The sequence below is a fragment of the Lactuca serriola genome, chromosome 3 (genome assembly GCF_051521515.1).
Source record: "Lactuca serriola cultivar US96UC23 chromosome 3, Lser_US96UC23_V15, whole genome shotgun sequence".
NCBI classification, from domain to species: domain Eukaryota; kingdom Viridiplantae; phylum Streptophyta; class Magnoliopsida; order Asterales; family Asteraceae; genus Lactuca; species Lactuca serriola.
Genome location: NC_136410.1, coordinates 71588231 through 71610978, shown reverse-complemented (window position 1 = coordinate 71610978; position 22748 = coordinate 71588231). Strand labels below are relative to the sequence as shown.

Below are 22748 nucleotides of genomic sequence, written 5' to 3'. Positions count from 1 at the left end.
ATTAAGAGTATTTTTCGAACTCAATTTCTTGCACAATAAGTCATATTTCAGCATAGCACTTAATCTGATTTCTTGTTTATCTTATTTGGTTAAGATATCTTTCATCATGTTTTTATGTTCTTTGGACTTAATACATTCCTCAATTTTCTCAAGTCCAACTCTGTAAGAATCAGAAACATCATATGAAGAAGCAATTGATTCGCATTTGTAACATTCAACATCAATTTCATCTTCTTTCAATTCAAGAAAAGACAAAATCATTTTATGCAAAACTTTACCTATTTTGCAATCCAAATAAAGCTGAGTAATATTGAAATACATACATTTAGCAATTTGTAATATTGAAATACAGACATTTAGCAATTTTTTTTGACCCGGCAAATATAATATTACAATCTACTCCTAGACTAACACCTAAATCCACCTACGTCCACGACGGGACTTGAACCCTCGACCTCAAGGAGGGAGGGCACCACCTGATACCGCTAGGCTAGAAGCCCTTTGGTGACATTTAGCAATTAAACAAAAAATATTACGTTGTTTCAAAAGTACTCTACTATCTCTCTTAATAAAAATAATATCATCTCTAGATCTATTAAGCTCAACCTCCAAGGGTTCTATTCTTATTCGTCTTTCCTCATTCTTAAATGTTACCCTGTTAAGATTATCATTCAGATTAGAATTACTGATACGAGTCCTTTTTAAGCTATCACTAAAATCAAAAATCGTATAACGTAAATCATCCAATTCAGAATCATAGCGTGATGTGGGGATATTAAGAGATATAAGAATAGAGTGTACCTTGTCGACAACCTTCTCGCATTCGCTCGCCTGCTCCCTGACTGTCTTTGTAGCAAAGCAGCTATCTGAAGCTTTTTCACCATCAGTTGCATATCCTTTCCTTTCCGAACTACCAATCTAAACCATCAAACACTTTCCTGCATAATCTTTCTTCTCAGAATTCACCATGAAACACCCACCATGAGTAGCTTTCCTTACTTCTTCATCTTCTGAGTCAGTGGACAACACTTCGACTCGACCATCATCACTTTCCTCTTACACCATAAACACCGGTTTCGCATTTGATGCATTTAACTTTTGGAGTTCGTCTATTTTCTAAGTGTAATAAGCCTCGTCTTTATCCTTCTCCTTCTTCTCCTTCTTTTTATGCAACATGCACTTCTTTGAGAAGTGATTCTTTCCATGACAATAGTTACAGTCATATCCATAATCACCTAGCAACTTCTTCTCTTCGTCATTTTGAGTATTCTTGTAACTCTCCTCTCTTGGCTTTTCATAACTGGAATTTCCCTGCTTGTACTTATTTCGGTAACGAGAAAAATTATTCTTAAAAATTTCTTGGGGTTAGACACCATCATTGCTTTATCTTCTTTAGAGAGTTCATTATCCGAAATGTCAGATTCAGAATCATCAGGAACTGACTTGTTACCCTTAGCAACCAACACCAAAGATCCAACACTAGAAACAAGCTTCGCTTCTTTAGTAACTTCATCTTCATGGGATTTCAGAATACCTACGAGTTTTGCCAACGAATAGTTTTTGAATTGTTCATATGCTTTAACAGTAGAAACTATAGATTTCCATTCAGATCTGAAACCATTCATGAATGTTACCTTTTCTTTAATGACTTGTCGCTTAAGATTTTATTTAAGCATTCTTCTTAACATGTGATTAAAACGATTTACTTTCTTTTCTAAATTCCCATCTGGTTTCTTCACGAAAGATCCAAATTCTAACAAAAGTGTCGTCTGCAAAGAATGTTCCAAGTCGGCATCACCTAAATATAATTCCTTCAGTCTGTCTCATATTCCTTTTGTAATATCTCATGAAGTGACAAGATGAAATGTCTCAGGAGGAAGAACAAATCAAATGATTCTCATTGGCTTCGAATCGCACATCATCTTGTCCTTCTCATTATTCGGAATGTCATTGTGTTCAACAATGATTGCGTTATAGTAATCCTGAGACTTGATTTCCTTTTTGGTACCTGAATACTTGTACGTTTCGACCATCATTGCATGTCATATATTAGATCCATGTTCTTCGATTCCCAACACATAATCTGCAAAGTGAAGAGCCCAGACTTCATAATCTTCTGGAAAAAGGATAGGAATCCTTGTTGTTGATCCAATTGCGCTTGGGAGATTGAATAAGAGAGAGTGAGGATTGTCGTTAGGCATATTAACGTGAATTCAGTGAAGCAAAATATAGAATCAGATGTGTAAACTTGAATCGAGTTCAAGGGGAAACGAGAGATTTAGATATGAGATCTACAATTAATTGAGCAATTGAGATCACAAACAGATATGAGAAAACTTAAAAACCCTAATGAAAACCCTTCACTCGATAGAAGAATAGCAATTGAATTACACTATCACCTGCTCTGATACAAATTGTGAGCAACAAATAAAGATAGATAGATTCTATATTATGATATAGATCAAAGACAAGGAACGACAATGATTGAAATGGTGCTGAATGTATTAATCACAACAATAGAACAGTTACTTGAGGCAGAATTATTCTGTAATTGCTTCAACAGTTGTAACCCTAGATGTTACATGCACTTTATATATAGACAAAACTAATATAGCAATTCCAAACATGGACATGCCCATTTCGGAATCAGAATTTAAACATAAAATCCGAAATCACCAATTTTGACTAAACACTAAATTAGACCTAACAATTATGTTTGGTGTGTGGTATCTTGGGGAACTCATTAAGCTTTGTGCTTACGGTTTTCAGTTTATGTTTCAGGAACTTCGATTTTCAAATGGAAGAGCTCGGGATGATTGCAGAGCACACACCACCTCATTCTACATTTTCTTGATTTACTCTGATGTGATATGATGATTGATACATTTTTTTACTTTGATTTATATGATGATGTCTTGGGGATAATGGTTCTATTAATTCAAAAATAAAAAAAATTTGGGTCTTACTTTTGGGACGTTTTAAGACAGCTCAAAGTCGGTAGAAGAGTTATGCAGACAAGCATCGATTTGAGTTGGAGTTTCAAGTCGGTGACATGGTTTTGCTGAAGGAATCACCCTGGAAGGATGTAATACGCTTCAGGAAGAGGGGAAAATTGGGGTCCCAATATATCAGGCCATTTTAGGTGATTGCCAGGGTAGGCAAGGTAGCTTATAGGTTAGACTTTCCTGAGGAGCTCAATCAGATTCACAACACATTTCATGTTTCGCAGCTGCGAAAGTTTGTGACTGATGATTCAACGGTTATTCCTTTGGATGATGTTCAGGTTAATGATCGTTTGAATTACATTGAGAGACCAGTGGTGATTTTAGAGAGAAAGACGAAGGCCTTGCGCAACAAGGTGGTATCTCTGGTCAAGGTCCAATGGCAGCATTGGAAGGGTTTCGAATGGACTTGGGAACCCAAGTCTGAGATGCAAGAACATTATCATGAATATTTGCAGCCGCAAATTTCGAGGACGAAGTCTAGTTCAAGTAAGGAGAATTGTAACATCACGGCAGTGAAGTATTTATGAAATTAACTCTTAAGTATGAATGTTTATGTTTTTAGCCCTTGAGTATGGGAAAGCTTGCAAAATGGCCCATAGTGGCATTTTCGTAAATTCAGGACAAGGTTGGGTATGTTGGGTGTACACATCGTACACAGGGCGTACATGAAGGATACTCAAACCCTAATTTTGGGGGTTTGGTCCATATATAAACATCAGTAACTCCTCATTTCTCATTCCCTCTTTAGCCTCCACTTGCCATTTCGTCCATATAAAACCCTAATCCTCCTTGAGAAGAAGAGACAGCCACCTTGGAAAAGTGAAGCACCTTAGATCCAGAATCTCATCACCACTTGGCATCATTTTAAGGAAAAAGCTATGAACTTGATGATGATTTGTTTAAGATCTTGTTTGTAACACTCAGTTTCAGATTTGCTTTGTTGTTGGGGCTGCGGACCAGACGTCAGTGTTCACGAGAATTAAAGCATCGAGAAAGGAAGGATTTATCCCACTTCGGGTGTAGTTTCCATGGTATAAGTGATTTATGCATTCGATTGTGTCTTCGAAAGTCAAGGGTATGACTGTAATTTGATATCTTGGTCTTTTATGGGTTTAGGGTTTTGTTCGGGAGGTTTTATGGATTGGGTGTATTGTTAGGAGCATAGGGCATCTCGCCACCTTTTTGTGGATATAAGGTTCGTTGGAAACGGACCTAGGATGAGGGAGTTATGATACTTTGAAGTTATTGGCAGATTTGGTCCTTAGTGGAAATATCTTGCATTTCAGCCCATGCATGCAAAGGTGGCATGCGCGTGAGTACGCCCAACGTAGGCTAGGGAACACCCAACATAGGAATGGAAAAGTAGAACACGGGCTTGGGAGATGTACGCCCAGTGTACGTTCAAGATCCCCAAAACCCTAATTTTAAGGGTTGGCTCACTATTTAAGCACCATAAGTCCCAAGTGTGAGCCTCTCTTTCATCCTCCAGTGTCTTAAACCCTAAATCTCGAGCTATAGCTTCATCCAAGAGTGATGTGAGCTTTATATGTGCATTTTTAGTGGATTTAAGTGTATTTCAAGAATTGGTGGCTTGGTGCAAGGTGGTGGTAAAAGGAAAGGCTTGTGGATCTGGACTCTTTGCTTCATTTTCAGCTGATTGAAGGTAAAAACTTCTTGGCTTGATCATTAGAAGTTGAGATCTATGATTTTATGGTTTTTGGTCTCATTTTGACCTCATGAGCAAGATCTAGTGGTTGGACACCACTTCAGAAGCTTTGAGTTGCCACTCTTGGCAGATTTAAGGTTATAAGTTCATAAAAATGCTTGCTTGATGCTTAGATATGGTCCATGCATGTTCTTGTTGGGTTTCAATGGATTTAAATGGTTATTGGGTCTCTTTGAGTCATGTAAATGCATAAAGGTGTCGAATTTATGCATTAGGAGCTTAGTTGGAAGGTATTATGAGGTTATTATGGAAGGACTAAATGGATTAAGTCATGAATTAAGTTTTGGAAAGTTTGTGGGTACGCCCCACGTAAAAGAAAGTACACCCCGCATACTAAAGTCTTCGTGGTACGCCCTGCATACCAGTGTGTACGCCCAGCGTAATGGCCCAATATCATTTTGGGCTTGGTTGTCATCTTGGACATTAGGAGTTGGACTTCTAAATGGAGGAATTGTTTTTGGAATTGGGCTTCTTTTTAGACTAGAAGTTGTTGGGCTTTTGGGTAAGGCCCATGTGGGGTTGGGCACAATTTGGAAAATTGTGCCATTAATGGGATTTTATGGATCTCTTAGTTTTGGGCCTTATTGGTTTTGAGCTTGGATTATAAATCATGGTTTGGAATTCAATTGCTAATTTGGTGATATTTTGGTATTGATAGCTCGGGGAGTCGGCTGGGCTGCAGCTAGGGGTTCCTTGCAGTGAGCTTCAACATTTGAGGTGAGTTTCCTCCTGAACTGAATGGGTCGAAGGCACCAATGACGGTCCGTATATATGATATGTGAGTTTTCGGACTACGGTTCGATTTCGGGTGGTACCCGATGACTATGTGCATGTTCGGTTATACTAGCTATATGTGTGATACTTGTATGTGCCTAGTTAAGGAGGTGAGTGTGGGTGGGGTTACGTATCTCATCATTAGCAGAGTAGGGGCGAGGCCCATTATAGGCGAGGCCTTAGGACTGGAACATACAGTATTGTGTATGATTTCTTTATGTGTTAGCATGATTATATGATATTGATTGTATGTGTATAGTGGGCAAGGCACAGTGACAGGCAGGGCCTGGGATGAATAGATATGTATACCGAGCGGGGCTCGATGCTAGGTGGGGCCTGATGTCGGGCGGGGGCCTAGTATATGTGATTATGTGTATGGTATGTGGTATTTGGGGAACTCACTAAGCTTCGTGCTTACAGTTTTCAATTTTTGTTTCAGGTACTCCGGTTTTCAAATGAAAGAGCTTAGGACAGTCACAGCCTATACACCAGTGTTTTACGCAATATGCGATCTTTGAGATTGGACTCTGTTAATTGTTTTATTTCAAATGCTTTTCAAAGTTCTGACCGATGCTACAATAGTGTTTTTAATATTAAAAATAAAATTTTTACCTTGGAATTTTGGGTCGTTACAAATTGGTATCAGAGCCTTGGTTTGAGGGATTCGGGCATGCTCTCGGGTGTGCCTGAACTCAAACTGAGGGTTAGTGGAAATTTTTATAAAATAAACATTTAACTAAAAAGGAATTTCCTAATCAAAGAAAAGGGTGTGATGCATGCAATCGGTCGAGCTCAAGTAAGTGGCTCCCAAAATACCAATAGATGTTATTTATGATATGTGTTATGATTATGAGAATTTCATGCTAGATTAGGGCTAAGGATTTGCTCAGTATTATGTGATAGGAGATATGACTTTATATGCTTGATTGTATGAGCTTTAGAATTGCATGCTAGTATTGATTCCAAATAAGTGGATAAAATTGCTTGATTAGTGTATGTTGGTTAGATTTTCCATTGCCTGGATGTTGCTTGCTTTGTGCTTTGTGGGGCTCATAGCAATGTGAGTTATTTACTAAGTAAATATGCTAAAGCCACACATGGCACATGCTGGATAATCTCAAAGTGACGGATTGGATCTTGTTGGGCATCTCTCGTTTGAGTCCAACCGTTCTAGGGTTGAGTCTTTTACTCGAAGGATTATCTGATCTCTATTGCATGTGACCATATTCATGAGGTAGCTGGTAGAAATTAATGGGAATCCTTCCGCAGCTGAGGGCTGGGTGGGATCGGGAACCTAGGAGAGCCTAGGAAAAAGTGAGTTTAGTGGTGTGGTTTAGTGAGTTTTGGTGATTTTGTTAAGAACGTGACTTGGAGGTTTCAAGATGATTGTTGAGGAAAGTATGGATAGGTGTCAAAGGTAGTATTGGGACCGTACTACTGAAAGCACAAGATCCATACTCGAATTAGTGAGACTCTTGTAGAATCTAAGAAGATTATGGGAAAAGGATCCTTGGTTATGTTTAGATCCTTGGCATGTCGTATTTTAGTTGGAGATGAGCGCTTAGGGAGGCGGTTCTGGTTTTGGTTCTGGTTCGGGTTCTGGCTCAGGTATGGATGCAAAGCCGATTAGCGAGCGGTTGTGGGACTTCATCTCATCAGAGATTTCTCGTTGTGTTTTGGAGGTTTTGGATGAGCGCGTGGGTGTGCTCCATGCGGAGGTTATGGCTATGATAGGATCTCGCACTCTGTCCTTTAGGGAGTTTCGTGCTTGCGGAGCTCCTGCTTGCCATGGGGAGAGGGACCCCATTGCCAGTAGGAGGTGGTTAGCGGATGTGGCTAACACGTTCAGGACGAGTTTCTGCCCTGGGGAGGCAAAGGTAAGATAAGTTTCCTACATATTGAAGGATCGGGCACATGATTGGTGGGAAGGGGTTGGTGGTGAGTTGGGCGATGATGCCATTGATGCTATGTCATGGGAAGACTTATGACCAGCGTTCGAGAGGCCAGCATGGCCGGAGTCAGTGCAGCACGTGCGGGAAACGGCACGATGGAGTTTGTCGTTCCAGGGGTATGGGTTGCTACAAGTGTGGCAGGGTTGATCATGTCAACAGGGATTGTCCTCAGGGGGCAAGCCTATTATGTTTTCACTGCGATCAGGTGGGCCACAAGAAGTCGACTGTCCGATGTTGAGGGGAGGAGCAGTGAGTGCGCCTGCTCCGGCTACTTTAAGGATCACCGATGGATGAGAGGGCATGGCAGGAGCCCCGGTGGAGAGGAGTCGGACTTTGCAGTGACAGTCAGAGGAGATCGGGACTCCAGCAAGCAATGTTGCAGGTATGTCTCTTTTGCTTCTTTTCGGTTCCATCTGTATTTTGTTGTTTTGCATCGGTTTGGGTAAGTGTATCTACAGTTTATTCCTGGATTATGTTTGTATTATATCTTTAAGTAGTATCATATGCCGTTTTGCATGCCGTGAAATATTAGTGGGTAGTAAAAGGTTGTTTCCATTTTTGCGGGTTAGAGTGTTCAATGTTATTCTGGGTTGTGGTCGAGGATCGGTTCAGGGGTATTTTGTGGAAGGTCTGTGGTCAGGGTTCAGTGGGGTGGTTATCCAGCATCGTCAGGGTTCGATGAGTTCAATCTTTGTGCTTGGGTTGGTTTTCTCGAAGCACCAAGGGAAGTGATCTATTGCTGAGGTTTTGGTCGGAGCATCAGTTATTTGAAATTCAAGATTTGAGTGTGGCACCATTACAAGGCTTTTGGGGTTATCAGTTTCGCTAGGATTCGGGAATTATTCAACTAGTCTTTAGAGTTTGTATAGTCTTTTGGGTTTGGATGGTGATGGAGCACTAGCATTGGTAAGTGCAGGATGTCTGCAGTTGGTTGTTAGAGGGTAAAAAAGGATTGGGAATCCTTCAATGCTCAGGTGTTATGAAGAATTATTTGAATCTAAGTGGGGGAGAATCGTTCATGTATTCAGGAGCATAAGCAGGTGCGAAACTAGGATGAGTCTCACATACCCCATCAAAGGAAGGAAGGTGGGCAAGAGGTCATCTGAATGGCGGATTGCATGAGTTGGGAGCTCATGAAACTTTCCAACATGGGGATCGTACCTTCTTGGTGTTTGATAGCAGGTATTGGGGAACCAAGTTGGGAGTTCCCGTCAGGACACGAGTTCAGTCGAAATGTTATGTTGTGTGCGTGCTTGACCTTAGGTACGTTCGGATTGGTAATTTAGCAGTAAGTTTATGGGCATTGGCTGAGATAGCGAGGGAAAGTATTGTACGACTACAGGGAAGTCATAGGGTTCTCTATGCGGCCAAATAGTATGGGAAAGTGTTGTAAGACTGCAGAATGAGTCGTAGCATTCACAAATTCTTTCAGATGAGTTAGGCCAGGGTGGTTCAGTTCATCATATTCCGAAAATGCCACAACATGATTGGAACCTGGAAAAGGTAAGTTGTTGGAGTTCGAGGTGGAGTTGGGCATGTGTAACCTTAGGTAGGTGGGACCCGTGGGCAAGGCCGCTCCATGGTATGGTTCGGGTAGGACCCGTGGGTAAGGCATGTGTGCTTATAGCAGTGCAGGTGGGACCTGGCAGAGACTGTTGGGTCAAGGTATAGGATTTTGGATCTTAAGATTTATGGAGCCAGAAGTGGCTGCATGGATGAGGTAGTTTTCAATAGCCGAAGTTTTCTTAGGAAGTCGCAGGGAGTGACTGTGAGGGTGTTCTTTCGCTCAGAAACCGGGTGGGAATCCGAGATTCCAGATAGTTGGCAGATAAGTTGGGACCAGGGAGGTCTTGTTTCATTTGGGAAGTGGATAAAAGGCAGCATGATGTTTCGGGAAATAGTAGTGATGTGAGGATTCTTGTGTGTGGAGTAGCTTGCTGATCGAAAGTGCTATGTCACTTACAGTTGGATTAAATAATCTCAGAGTAATTGATTTGACCCTATTACGCAGCTCTCGTCTGAGTCTAACTTTTGCAGGGCTGAATCTTCTACTCAAAGGATTATCTAAGCATTCTGTCAAGTATAATTGTTATGTAGATGGTTATTGTTAGTGGCTTTGTTTTCATAGATTACATTAGGATATTCAAGATTGGAAGTAGCATGGTTGGTCAGTTATTCGATGAGGTTTTGTGCATTATAATATTTCAGCATGGGTGGTCTGACGGGGAGACAAACCATTATAGATTTCAGATTTTGGATAGGCGGAAGTGGTTTCGCGGGAGCTTAAGGTTTGTTTCCTTCAGGATGGGATTTCGGTTTGGATTTTGGGTATCTCCATAAGAGTGTCTTTTGCGCTGAATCTTCAGTTGCATTCCTCTTATTGATTGTTTTCTTATATGGGTGTTAGTAAGGAGCGATTTTGAGGACGAAATCTAATTTAAGTGGGGGAGAGTTGTAACACTCGGTTTTCCGAATTGCTTTGTTGTTGGGGCTGCAACCCAGTCAACAGTTGTCACGAGAATTAGGGCTTTGAGAAAGGAAGGATTTATCCCACTTCGGGTGTAGTTGCCATGGTATAAGTGATCCATGTATTCAATTGTGTCTTCGGAATCCAAGGGTATGACTGTAATTTGATATCTCGATATTTTATGGGTTTAGGGTTTTGTTTGGGAGGTTTTAAGGCTTGGGTGTGTTGTTAGGAGCATAGGGCTTCTCACCACATTTTCGTGGATTTAAGGTTTGTTGGAAAAGGACCTAGGATGAGGGAGTTATGATACTTTGAAGTTATTGGCAGATTTGGTCCTTGGTGGAAAAAGCTTGCATTTCATCCCATGCATGCAAAGGTGGCATGTGCGTGAGTATGCCCAACGCAGGCTAGGGTATGCCCAGCATAGGAATGGAAAAGTAGAACACGGGCTTGGGAGTTGTACACCCATCGAACAGGAAGTACGCCCAAAGTACGTCCAGGATCCCTAAAACCCTAATTTTAAGGGTTGGCTCACTATTTAAGCACCTTAAGTCCTAGGTGTGAGCCTCTCTTTCATCCTCCAGTGTCTTAAACCCTAAATCTTGAGCTATAGCTTCATCCAAAAGTGTTGGGACGTTGTATGTGCATTTTTGGTGGACTTAAGTGTATTTCAAGAATTGGTGGCTTGGTGCAAGGTGGTGGTGCAAGGAAAGACGTGTGGATCTGGACTCTTTGCTTCATTTTCAGCTCATTGAAGGTAAAAATTTATTGGATTGATCATTAGAAGTTGAGATCTATGATTTTATGGTTTTTGGTCCCATTTTGACCTCATGAGCAAGATCTCGTGGTTGGACACAACTTCAGAAGCTTTGAGTTACCACTCTTGGTAGATTTAAGGTTATAAGTTCATAAAAATGTTTGCTTGATGCTTAGATATGGTCCATGCATGCTCTTGTTGGGTTTTAATGGATTTAAATGGTTATTAGGTCTCTTTGAGTCATGTAAATGCATAAAGGTGCCGAGTTTATGCTTTAGTAGTTAGTTGGAAGGTATTTTGAGGTTATTATGGAAGGACTTATCGGATTAAGTCATGAATTAAGTTTTGAAAAGTATGCGGGTACGCCTCGCATAAAAGCAAGTACCCCACATGTACTGAAATCTTCGTGGTAAGTCATGCGTACCAGTTTGTACGCCCATCGTAATGGCCTAGTATCATTTTGGGCTTGGTTGTCATCTTGTACCTTGAGAGTTGGACTTCTGAATGGAGGAACTGTTTTTGGTATTGGGCTTCTTTTTGGACTAGGAATTGTTGGTGTAACACCCCAAATTTAGAATAACCAGAAAGGACACAAAAACCTCATAATCAGGAAGAGACTCGTTGAGTTAATGGGATGACTCGACAAGTAGGCGTGCGTTTTGCGCCGCGGGTTAAGTGACCTACTCGACGAGTCGAGGGACCGACTCGGCGAGTTGGTCTGGGTTTGGAAAACCCAAAATTCAGGACTTGGTACCCTATTTAAGGATATTATTCCCCTCCTCTTGGTCTCTCCTCTAGCCTCCAAGACCAAAACCCTAGATCTCGAAACCCTAATGCTTGTGAGCCACTTTTGAGAGAGTTTTGTGTTCTTGAAGTCAAGAAGAATAAGAGGGAACTTGAAGGATCAAGGAAAATCTTGTGGATCCATAAGTAGCTTCTCAATCTCATCATTTTCTGGTAGTCAAGTCTCTAACTTGATCATTGGTTCATTGGATCTACTCATTTCCCCTTTTTGAAGACTTTGTCCCAAGAATGGTTGCTTTTGGAATTTGCACGTCCCCAAGCTAGATCCTTTCAGATATGTATGTATTTAGGGTGGTTAAGGTATAAAGGTGCAAAAAGGGCCTTTTGAGCAAAAAGGGCCATGCATGGATGTAAAGGCAGAGGCTTTGCGTGTTATTTCGACCCTAGAAGGTGAGATCTGGGTCCTGGATGCTTTGTGCTCGACTGAAATCATCTGAATATAATTAGACTTAGAGGGACTTGGCGAGTTGCTCTTAGGACTCGGCGAGTCAGGCTGTTTTCTTGCCCAAAACCCTTATGGTAGTGGGAGTGAGTTGAGTTGGAAGAGGACTCAGCCAGTTGGGTTCATTATGGACTTGAAGATCATCGTACGCGACGGGTTCAAGGAATGAACTCGACGAGTCCAAGGCAAAATCCCTAACTTATGAAGATGGACTCGATGAGTTCAAAGGTGAACTCGGCGAGTAAGTTGAACAAGGGTCCCGACGTGTTTGAAGGTGAACTCGATGAGCTCAAGGAAGACTTGGCGAGTAGGACCGAAGTCCAGAGTTACGTGTAGATTGTGGGACTCGACGAGTTGGTGGGTCAACTCGGCAAGTTGAGTCAACTCGGAGTGTTGACTTTGACCGTTGACTTTGACTAAGTTTGACCTGGTTTGACTTTTGAGGGTATTGTGGTCTAAGTGTTATTTTGGGTATTGATAGTTCGGGGAGCCGAAGGATCAGCAGTTCAGGATTGCCGGTTAGCAGTTAGAGGTGTTCAGCTAGTCTTCAACAGTGTGAGGTGAGTCTCATCACTGTTTGTATGGGTCTAAGGCACTAATGTCGGCCCATTATGTTTATCTATCGTAGGAAGACCTAGGGGTTAGCCCTAGGCACTTATTGTACATGCAATGTCGGTCCAATGGAGGTTCAAACAGGGCCCAAAAGATCATAGGGCCCAAAAATTCTTTAATAATTTTTGTATACTAGGTTCATTCGGCCCAAAAAAAATTAGGTTAGTTTTTATTACTCGCCGGAAGAAGGAACGCCAGCTAGAAGAAGGAGCGGGAATGAATTTTCGGGAAACAAAAAACTCTTTGGTTTCTTCTAATCTTCTTCATTGACGTGGACATGGGTAATAGCAAAAATCATTGTAGGAGCAGGAGGAACGGTAATATGTATTCAATCGTTTCTATTCCAATATTAAAGACACAATTTTAGTTCTTAATTTTGTTTCTTCTTCTTCTTCTTCAGCGATAACAGCCAACCAATTCAGTCTATTCTTACTTCTATTTCTTCTAATCCTCTTCTTCTTCACTGAGTCTCAAAAGTTCAAAACTATCAAGCTTCAAATTTCGAATTAAGAATCATTAAATTTCAAAATATGAAGCTTCAAAATCTTACCTGTTTGACTGTTTGAGCCTTGAGGTTTCAAAATCAAAGGTAACTTTAAACTTTAGTTTTGTTTTTCATGGTTTGTTATTTTCTAATTGAATAATTTTTGATCAATTTTTCTTTTTCTGATCAAATTTCGAAATACAGGACCATCAATATCATTTTCTGTAATCAGAAGGAACATGGGTCAAGGAATAACGAATTCAGGTAAATTCTCCTTTCAAGTTTTTGATTTTTTCTACTTTTTCGTTTCTGAAAAATCACAAATTCTAATTTTCTGTTTCTATTTACTTCTTATTTGTAAGGACTAAGAACTATATTTTAATCTCAGATCGCAGGTTTTCTAATTTTTTTGGAGCATAACATTGTTTTCTGATTTGAAGTATCAAAATACAAGGTAATTTTCGGATTATGATCTAATATGATTTCTTTAATTTTTCTTTTCTAATATGCTATTTGATTTCTTATTTGGATTCTGATTTTTATTTACAATTTTGGTATCTTCTCTTGGTGATTTAAAGTGTGGAAAATCTAGAACCAAGAAGAAATCTACAAATCTCAATTCGCAAATAAGGTCGTTTCTTTCTTTTCTATAATTTACAATGCCTCCTAGATTAAAAAAATATGCATATAGATATGAAAAACGTAAAAAGAAACAAAAAGTTGAAGAAGATAATAAAGCTCAAGCAGGTTCTATGGATAAGTTTATAACAAAAAAACATAAAATTTTTCGGAAAATGAAACACAAACTGTTAATGAAGATAATATTGATGATAATGATTATGTTGATGTTGATGTTAATGATAATGCTAATGACAATGTTGATGTTAATGATAATCCTAATGTTGATGTTGATGATAATGTTGATTTTCACACTTTTGATATATTTGATCCAAGAAATTGGGATGTTCTTGATTCTAATATGATAAATATATTAGCATTGAAAGGTCCTAAAAGAGATTTATCCATTATAAAAGGTCCTAAAGATAAATATTTTAAGAAGATTTTTTGCAACATATTACACTAAAACTTTACCAAATGGGGAAAAATGTGATAGAGATTGACTTGTTAATTCTAAATAAATTGATAAAATTTTTTGTTTTTGTTGTAAAAAATTTCAAAAAGGGTGTGGAAATGGTCAATTAGCAAATGAGGGTTTTAGAGATTGGGTACATCTTAACACTAAAATTAAAGAGCATGAAACTAGTATGGAACATGTTAAAAATATAAATACTTGGTATGATTTGCGTTTAAGATTACAAAAAAATAAAAATATTGATAATGCAGCTCAAAACCAATTTGAAAAAGAAAAAGTTCATTGGAGACAAGTTTTGTTGAGATTTATCTCTATTGTGAAATTTCTTGCTAAATATAATCTTGCTTTGCATGGTACTAATGAGAAAGTGTATGAAGATAACAATGAAAATTTCTTAGGCTTATTTGAAATGTTGGTTGAATTTGACATGGTTTCTTATGAGCATATACAACGTATTACAAATGAAATTGGTATCCATAAACATTATATTGGGCATAGGATACAAAATGAATTAATAATTTTGCTTTCTTCGGAAATAAAATCTACGATTATTAGAAAGATAAAAAATGCAAAATATTTTTCTATAATACTTGATTTTACTCCCGATATAAGTCACCAAGAGCAAATGACTATTATTTTATTATATGTGGATGTTTCGTCAAATGTTGTTTGCATTCAAGAATCCTTTTTAGGGCTTTTAGATGTAAATGGTACAACCGGCCAAGGACTTTTTGATGTTTTACAAAATGAATTAAATTTGCTTGATCTTGACATTAATAATGTGCATGAACAATGTTATGATAATGGATCAAATATGAAAGGAAAACATCAAGGAATACAAAAAAAAGCTTTTAGATATAAATTCTAGAGCTTTTTATACTCCTTGTGGTTGTCATAGTTTGAACTTAACTTTGTGTGATATGGCTAATACTTGTGGTAAAGCTAAAGGTTTTTTTGGAACAATACAACGTATCTATACAATTTTTGCAAATTCCACTAAGAGATGACAAATTTTAAAAGATAATGTAAAAGGGTTAACTCCTAAATCTTTGTCATCCGCTCGGTGGGAGAGTCGTGTTGATAGTGTTAAAGCTATAAGATTTCAAATTTTTGACATATAAAAGGCTTTACTTCAAGTAGCCAAAAATGATAATGATCCAAAAATAACAAGTGAAGTTAAATCTTTATCAAAAAATGAACTTGGTAACTTTGAGTTTATATTGGCTTTAGTAATTTGGTATGAAATGTTAAATACTGTTAATTTAGTTAGCAAACAATTGCAATCAAAAGATATGTTTATTGATGTTGCTATGGAAAAAATAAAGGGGCTGATTTCGTTTTTTAAAGAATATAGAGAAAATGGTTTTTTAAATGCTTTAGGAACTGCAAAAGATATTGCCTTGGAAATGGGTATCGATCCAATATTTTCTAAAAAACGTGAACCTAAAATAAAAAAAAAAAACATTTTAATGAGATTTCATCCCATACTTCTTGTAGTGTTTCACAATCCGCACAAGAGAAATTTAGGGTTAAATATTTTATTTATATTGTTGATCAAACAATTACTTCTTTAACTACAATGTTTGAACAATATGCATAATATGATAAAATATTTGTTTTTTTGTTTAATTCAGAAGTTTGTAATCACTTTATCAATGTAAAATATTGTTTTTAAGAATATGCATGTAGCATGTTTTGGAGTAACAATTGTCAAGTATGAAAGTTTGGGTCTTTCAGAAATATGAAAGTTAGGATCTTTCGGTACAACAAAGAATTCACCATTAAAATGTTTTTAAGAATTAATTCTCTTGTTTGATTGTACTAAACAATAAAATAAAAGTAAGGTTTTAACAATGTTTATGCTTTTCAAATGTTTTTTTTAATACTAATGTCTTAACAATGCACATCTTAATCGGTCAAAAAGTATACTTTTTTGTGCTTATACCTTTTTTGCCATTTACTTGCCAATTAACATTTCATATATACATATTTGTTGGGTTTTGAGCACTATAACACTCTTATGGTGCACATACAACCCTAGATACTTTGGATCTAAGTTTTCTCTAATTATACATGCAATTTACAATTTCCAAAGTATGCAATTTCCAATTTCCAAAGTATACAACATAAAACCAAGTTAGATGAATACATATTGATGTAGCATGTAGTTCTTGGCCTTTAAAAGCTTTAGCACCTCAAATGTGATGCCTCTAATGTGTCACAAACACCAAATGCAAGAGGAGGCTTATGAGGAGAGGCTAGATAGCACTAAAATCGATTATAGTTCTTCTCAAGAATGCATGGGGCCAATTTTAGGGGTTAAGGGGATGGTTTTATAGTGTGGGAAAGCCTAGGGTTACATCCATGCAAACCTTAACTTACCATGACCCTTCATATTTCTTAGTCCCTTTGGGTTTAAACCTTCATGGACTATCATATAGGTTTAGCCCATCCTAATCAACCATGGATCATTAGCTCATACTATAAGTATTACTAATTTACTTAATCAGTCCCCGTAAATTTAATCACTCTCTTTTGATCACTAAATTAATTCCAAATCAATTCTTGATCAATACTAATTAAATAATATGATTTCTCAATTAATATATTATACCTATAATATATTAATAAATCACAAATAACCTCTTCCTCAAAAGTTCATCCTATCAAATTGCTCTGGTGAATGCAACCCAAAAGGACCATGCTACTATCGGGTCAAGTACATATCAATTATAGTTATGGGCTTAGACACCTAATCCAACACATATATCTTGATATATGAAAACCCATGTTCTTTTACACATGTAAGTCAAAACATTAGGAGCATAAAAAATAAAATTGGAAGAAAAGATAGCAAAAGCTACCCAACCTACTAGATCCGTTACATAAAAATAAGGATAAGAAGCAATTTTATCCATCTCTGAATGTACACCCAATGGATTATTTGATCCATATTGATGGAATGCGGCCAGATGAAGAAAACTGACCCCTACTAAAAGAAAGGGGAGTAAATGATAAAGACTAAAAACGATTTAAGGTGGCATTGTCCATGGAGAAACCACCCCAAAGCCAAGTCACTAAGGTATCTCCTACTACGGGTATGACGCTAGCTAAGCTTGTAATTACTGTAGCCCCCCAAAGCTCATCTGACCCCAAGGCGGTAAGTGTCCTATAAAAGTCGTCACAATCATTAATAGGAAGCTTTCAAGACTTCACAAATTGTATTCTCAGTAGCATAAAACAATCTAGCAGCTTTAACTAATTAATCCTATAAACTGCAATCCAAATAGCATTAAACAAATCATCATAAGTAATATGTCTCCAATAACATTAAAGTAACACAATTTGCCATTTTAATTTCTATATTTTTATTATTATATCTAATCTCCATCAAAATATTATGAAGTAACTGTCTTCAATTTAATACAAATAAACTATTGAATTCCCACCCTTGCAACATTTGAATGTTCATGACAACCGAACACACCAATGTTTTCTTCCACCATGTTGTAACATTTGAAAGTATTTTCCCTCCTATGAAGGAATGTTTTTTTTCATTTAGAATTCATTCTTCTTCTTTAAAGTTGAACCATTCGTAGAAATTCGAGGAAATTGAAATTATTTTCTCTCGAGTTTCATTCCATTTCTACCAACCAAAAAGTATTTGGGGTTTTGGCAAACTTTGATAGTTTAAAAAGGGAAAATGACTTAAAAAGGTAACGAAGTTTCAAAAATATACAAAAAAGGCCATTGTTTTTTTTGTACACAAAATACCATTTTACTGACTATTGTAGGTTACCCGGTTTCCAAATGTTCAAAAAATACCATTGTTGTTTTTTAATACAAAAAATACCATTAATGTTACTATTTGTACACAGAATACCAACAAAATACACATGTGTTCAACTAAAACATTGTGGTAACTAGGTACTTCAGGTAAATGGGATGAGAAGAGCGTAATCAGCAAGTGCTTGTTTGATGAGATTGTTTAATTTTTGTTGAAATTGTTGGAAAAGATCTTACTTCCACCGTATGATCCGCCGAACAAGATTACAGGTGATGCTTCGGCTGACAAATTTCTCTTCAAATCGGTGATGAGAAGAGCGTAATCAGCAAGTGCTTGTTCGGCTGTTAGATAGGCTAAAGTATAAGCGTTCTTGTATGCCTCTTTCTGGCTTCCATATGGCATCGATTCACCATAATATCGATGCTAGATCAAATCACGCAGATTTTGATAAAATTGTATTATTAAAGGTCTACAAGTGAAGAAATTAATGTAGAGTAGAGTGATTAGGGCTTTTACTTCGGGGAAGATGACCATGGCACCAAAACGAGGGGCGAGTTCCCAAACAAAGTCGGTGTTGGCAGCGAACCATTTGATGTCGCCTTCGTTGCCGCAATAAAGGAAGATTGGGCCCAAACGATTAGGGCCTGGGCCCACCCAGTGATCGGAGTTGATGAGATAACGTTGTTGGAACTTGGGAAGATCATTGAAGCTGGAATGATCAAGAGTCTGATCAAAGTATCGTGTCTCGTAAGTGTACTTCGGCTGAACAAGAATGTTTTGGGTTTTGAGAAGCCGTGGGGATTTGCTAAGAAACGGAGGTGGCCAGCGAGATTCCGGCATTGATGAAAGTAGGCAGATGATTAGGAGGAAGAATAAGAAAAAGGGGTTTGCCATGGTGGTGGAGGGTGGCGATGAAGAACAGTAGTGGCCGAAGTGAAGTGGAGGGTTCTTTATAAAAAGAAGCTAAATTTCCATTACATTCAAAGAAGGGAAAATGACTTAAAAAGGTAACGAAGTTTCAAAAATATACAAAAAAGACCATTGTTTTTTTTTGTACACAAAATACCATTTTACCGGTTATTGTAGGTTATCCATAAGGTTTTATTTGAACACATGTATATTTCATTGATATTTTGTGTATAAAAAATATATTTTAATGGTATTTTGAATACTAAAAATAAAACAATGATATTTTTTTGTACATTTTTGAAACTTCATTACCTTTTTAAGTCATTTTCCCGTTTAAAAACGGGAAGCTATCAAATAAACTAATCCGGTCTAGAGCCGGTCGATGTCAAAAACGAAACTCAGACCCGGTCTAGTACTGAAACCAAAATAAGGTTGAATCATCATCGACTTCATCATTTCCCCAATCAAGCTAGAAGATCTAGAGAGAGGGCAAAATTCCGTCGACGATTAGCCCTCTCTCGTCTCCAATTCAATCAAGAAACTCACTGGAACCATAAACCTCGAGTGTTTAATTTCCAAACAATGTCCATATGGTTCATAAACTGTTTGTGAATGCGAAGGTCGAATGTTCGTGTGGCAGTAGCGGCAGTCGATCATTCTGATCTCAATACAGACCATAATAAGATGGATAACTCGATCAAGCTCAAATTTCGCTCCAATCAGTTCCTTCGACCCACAAATCTCTTTTCCAGAAACCACAAACAAAATCACCAGTCGAAATCGAAAATCCTTGCTATCGGGTTCTTAATCCTAGTTTGTGTATTGTCATGTTATGTGTATCTTAACTTACAACACTCCACACATAATCGATATCGAATCGTGATTGATGGAGGGAGCACGGGGAGTCGAATCCATGTATTTGAGTATGTGATTGAGGACGGGGCTCCGGTTTTTGATTTTGGTAGTAAGAACAGCTTGGGTTCCATGCGGATTGCCCCGGGGTTATCAACATTTGCAGAGGATCCAGATTCGGCTGGTATGTCACTGTTGGAGTTGCTGGCATTTGCGAGGAAGAGGGTTCCGGAAAAGCAATGGAGGAAGACGGAGGTCAGATTGATGGCAACGGCCGGTTTAAGGATGCTGGATTTGGGTGTACAGGAGCGGATTCTGGAGTCTTGCAGGAAAGTTCTAAGGCGTTGTGGATTCGAGTTCAGTGATGATTGGGCTTCTGTTATTTCAGGTATTATGAAAGCTTTATAGAGCTAATTATCAGGGATTCTGAGACTCTTAGAGGTGATAAACTGATAATGTCAACTTTGGGTTGTTGTTTTAGGGTCGGATGAGGGAGTTTATGCATGGGTTGTGGCTAACTATGCTCTTGGAACTCTTGGAGGTGATCCTGAAGAAACAACAGGGGTAATAGAACTCGGTGGTGCTTCTGCTCAGGTATGCATTTGTTCTTCTTTTCTCTGAAATAATAGATTTTGAAATGTTTTCCCTTTACAATGATTCAACTTTTTTTCAGGTGACATTTGTCTCAAGAGAGTCAATACCTTCTGAATTTTTGCAAACAGTCAAATTTGGGAAGATCAGTTACAAACTTTACAGCCATAGCTTACTTCATTTTGGTCAGGTAAACATTGTTTTATGCTACAATTAAAAATATGGAAAAAAAAAATATCGGATTTTGGGATGCTGAATAGCTGTGTAATAATTTTACAGAATATTGCATTTGACTTACTTCGGGAGTCTATTGTTGCAAAAGGTCGTAACTTGGGTAGAACAGGTAGCTCTATGTGATGCTTATTACAATTTATGTGTTATTTTACCGAATTGGTTTTGTATAATTTGGTAAAAAGTTGAAACTTTGTGCATATTACTGACTCTTTTGATTGCAAGAAACCAGTTGATCCATGTTCTCCAAAAGGCTATGAACACAATGTGATGACTAGGAAAGAGAAACTCACTCCTACTTTGGTAAAACATGAGCAATTATCCAATCTACACGCAACTGGAAACTTCTCAGAGTGTAGAATTGCTTCCTTATCCTTCTTGCAGAAAGACAAAGGTGTGTTAAAATTGAAAAAGCAATGTACTTTCATTGATTTACCATTTTACCCCTTCATCTTAATCCAATACATGTCTTGAAATGCAGACAAATGTGCGTATGAAAAATGCTACATTGGTTCTACATTTATACCCAAACTTGAAGGAAAATTTTTAGCAACCGAAAATTTCTTCCATACATCCAAGGTTCACTCAACTTTTTTTTTAGTAAATCATTAAACTTTTTTTCTCATATATTCTAATTCATTTACCTTTTTTTTTATATAGTTTTTTGGGTTGTCCCCAAGAACATTTCTTTCTGAACTTATGGTGGTTGGACCAAAATTCTGTGAAGAAGATTGGTCAAATCTAAAAGTAAAATACCCGAGTTTCCATGAAGAAGACTTGCATCGTTATTGCTTCTCTTCTGCTTACATTGTTGCTTTACTTCATGACTCCCTTGGAATCGCCTTGGATGATACAAGGTACTGTGTGTGTGTGATACTATTACTGATACTGATACTGTCTGTTTGGATAAAATGTTGTATGGATAAATAAAATATATGTAAAAAGCGACTTTATATAATATATTGGGAAATGGAAGAAAAAATAAACAAGTAATTTGTAAAAAGTTATGACGTAATAAAGTCAAAAAGTGTCGTATCCTGTATAAAGTTGTTCTTTTAGTATTAAGTAAGTGATAGATGGTTTTATTTTTATAATTTTTTGAACAGGATTGGATATGCTAATAAGGTGAATGATATTCCACTTGATTGGGCTTTGGGGGCGTTCATTTTACAAAGTTTTAGTGATATGGGCGTTGACCATTTTGACCCCATGAGGTCAATATTTGGGAATGAGTCTTTGACTTTTTTAGGGTTGTTGGCTTTTGTTGCTGTTTTGTTGTTTGTTGTGTATTTTGTGTCCAAATGGAAGAAGCCTCATGTGAAGACAATATATGATTTAGAGAAAGGGAAATATATAGTTACTCGAGTAGGTAGATTCTCATAGTTTCTTTTTTTCTTACTATAATTTTATTCATGAGAGTTGTTTGTAGAAGGTTATGTAACTGAAATATTATTCTTGGTTTTGTTAATTTGAAACATGTACAAGCTTTATAGTTCGATTATGACCGCCCCCTTTCATTTTTTTTAATTTAATAAATGATTTAGTGTAGGAAATGCATTTATTTACCATTTTAGTTAAAGACAACTTCATAAACGGTCTATGGTTTCCCGATTCCTTGGTTTCCATAGACAGTTTTTATGGTTAACATCGTCTATTTTGGCTTGTTAAGTCAAAACACATGCAAGACATGTGAGGTTAGGGATGTCAAATTGAGCTACCTTGTCGAGTCAAAAAGCACGACACAATACTGTTATATATAACACGATATGATATGACATAATTTCGTGTTTATTTTTATTAAAATGAAAACAAGTCAGATTAAAACATGACAAACACAACAAATACATGATAATACAATTATTAGTCTTTTTAATTCATAATTAATCATATATAACACGACAAATACGAAAAACAAAACAAACATATGCTAAACCGTGTCAATTTGTGTCAAATTTTGAACGCAACGTAGGGTTTTTTTTGTTTTTACACTTAACACGAACATGTATTTGAATTTCGATTTTGTCCCAATTTTGTTTCTTGTCGTGTCTAAGATTGACACCTCTATGTGAGGGCAAAATCAACAACAATAGACCTCAGAAGATCCCAATATAATAAGAAATGGAGGAGGTAGATATCGACGGTCAAAGTCTCTCTATAGGGAGAAAAACGATTATGTCGCAAAGAATACCTTTATCATAAGCAAACAATGGCCTGTAAATGAGGAAAAACAAGCACAACATGAGGAAGGGAATAAGTCCAAGT

The 22748-nt window shown here is 37.5% G+C and overlaps 1 protein-coding gene and 1 pseudogene across 1 annotated transcript; one reads left to right on the top strand and one right to left on the bottom strand.

The window, feature by feature from the left end:
* Positions 1-18104: 18104 nt before the first annotated feature.
* LOC145095376 (uncharacterized) lies at positions 18105-18743 on the bottom strand (annotated as a pseudogene).
* A 505-nt stretch (positions 18744-19248) lies between these two features.
* LOC145092584 (GDA1/CD39 nucleoside phosphatase family protein) lies at positions 19249-21984 on the top strand. Its single transcript, XM_079030532.1, has 8 exons — positions 19249-20052; positions 20146-20258; positions 20338-20445; positions 20535-20598; positions 20719-20880; positions 20968-21065; positions 21147-21343; positions 21593-21984. Exons 1-8 carry the CDS (start codon positions 19425-19427, stop codon positions 21867-21869), a joined length of 1647 nt encoding a protein of 548 aa, XP_078886658.1. The 5' UTR covers positions 19249-19424; the 3' UTR covers positions 21870-21984.
* Positions 21985-22748: the final 764 nt, after the last annotated feature.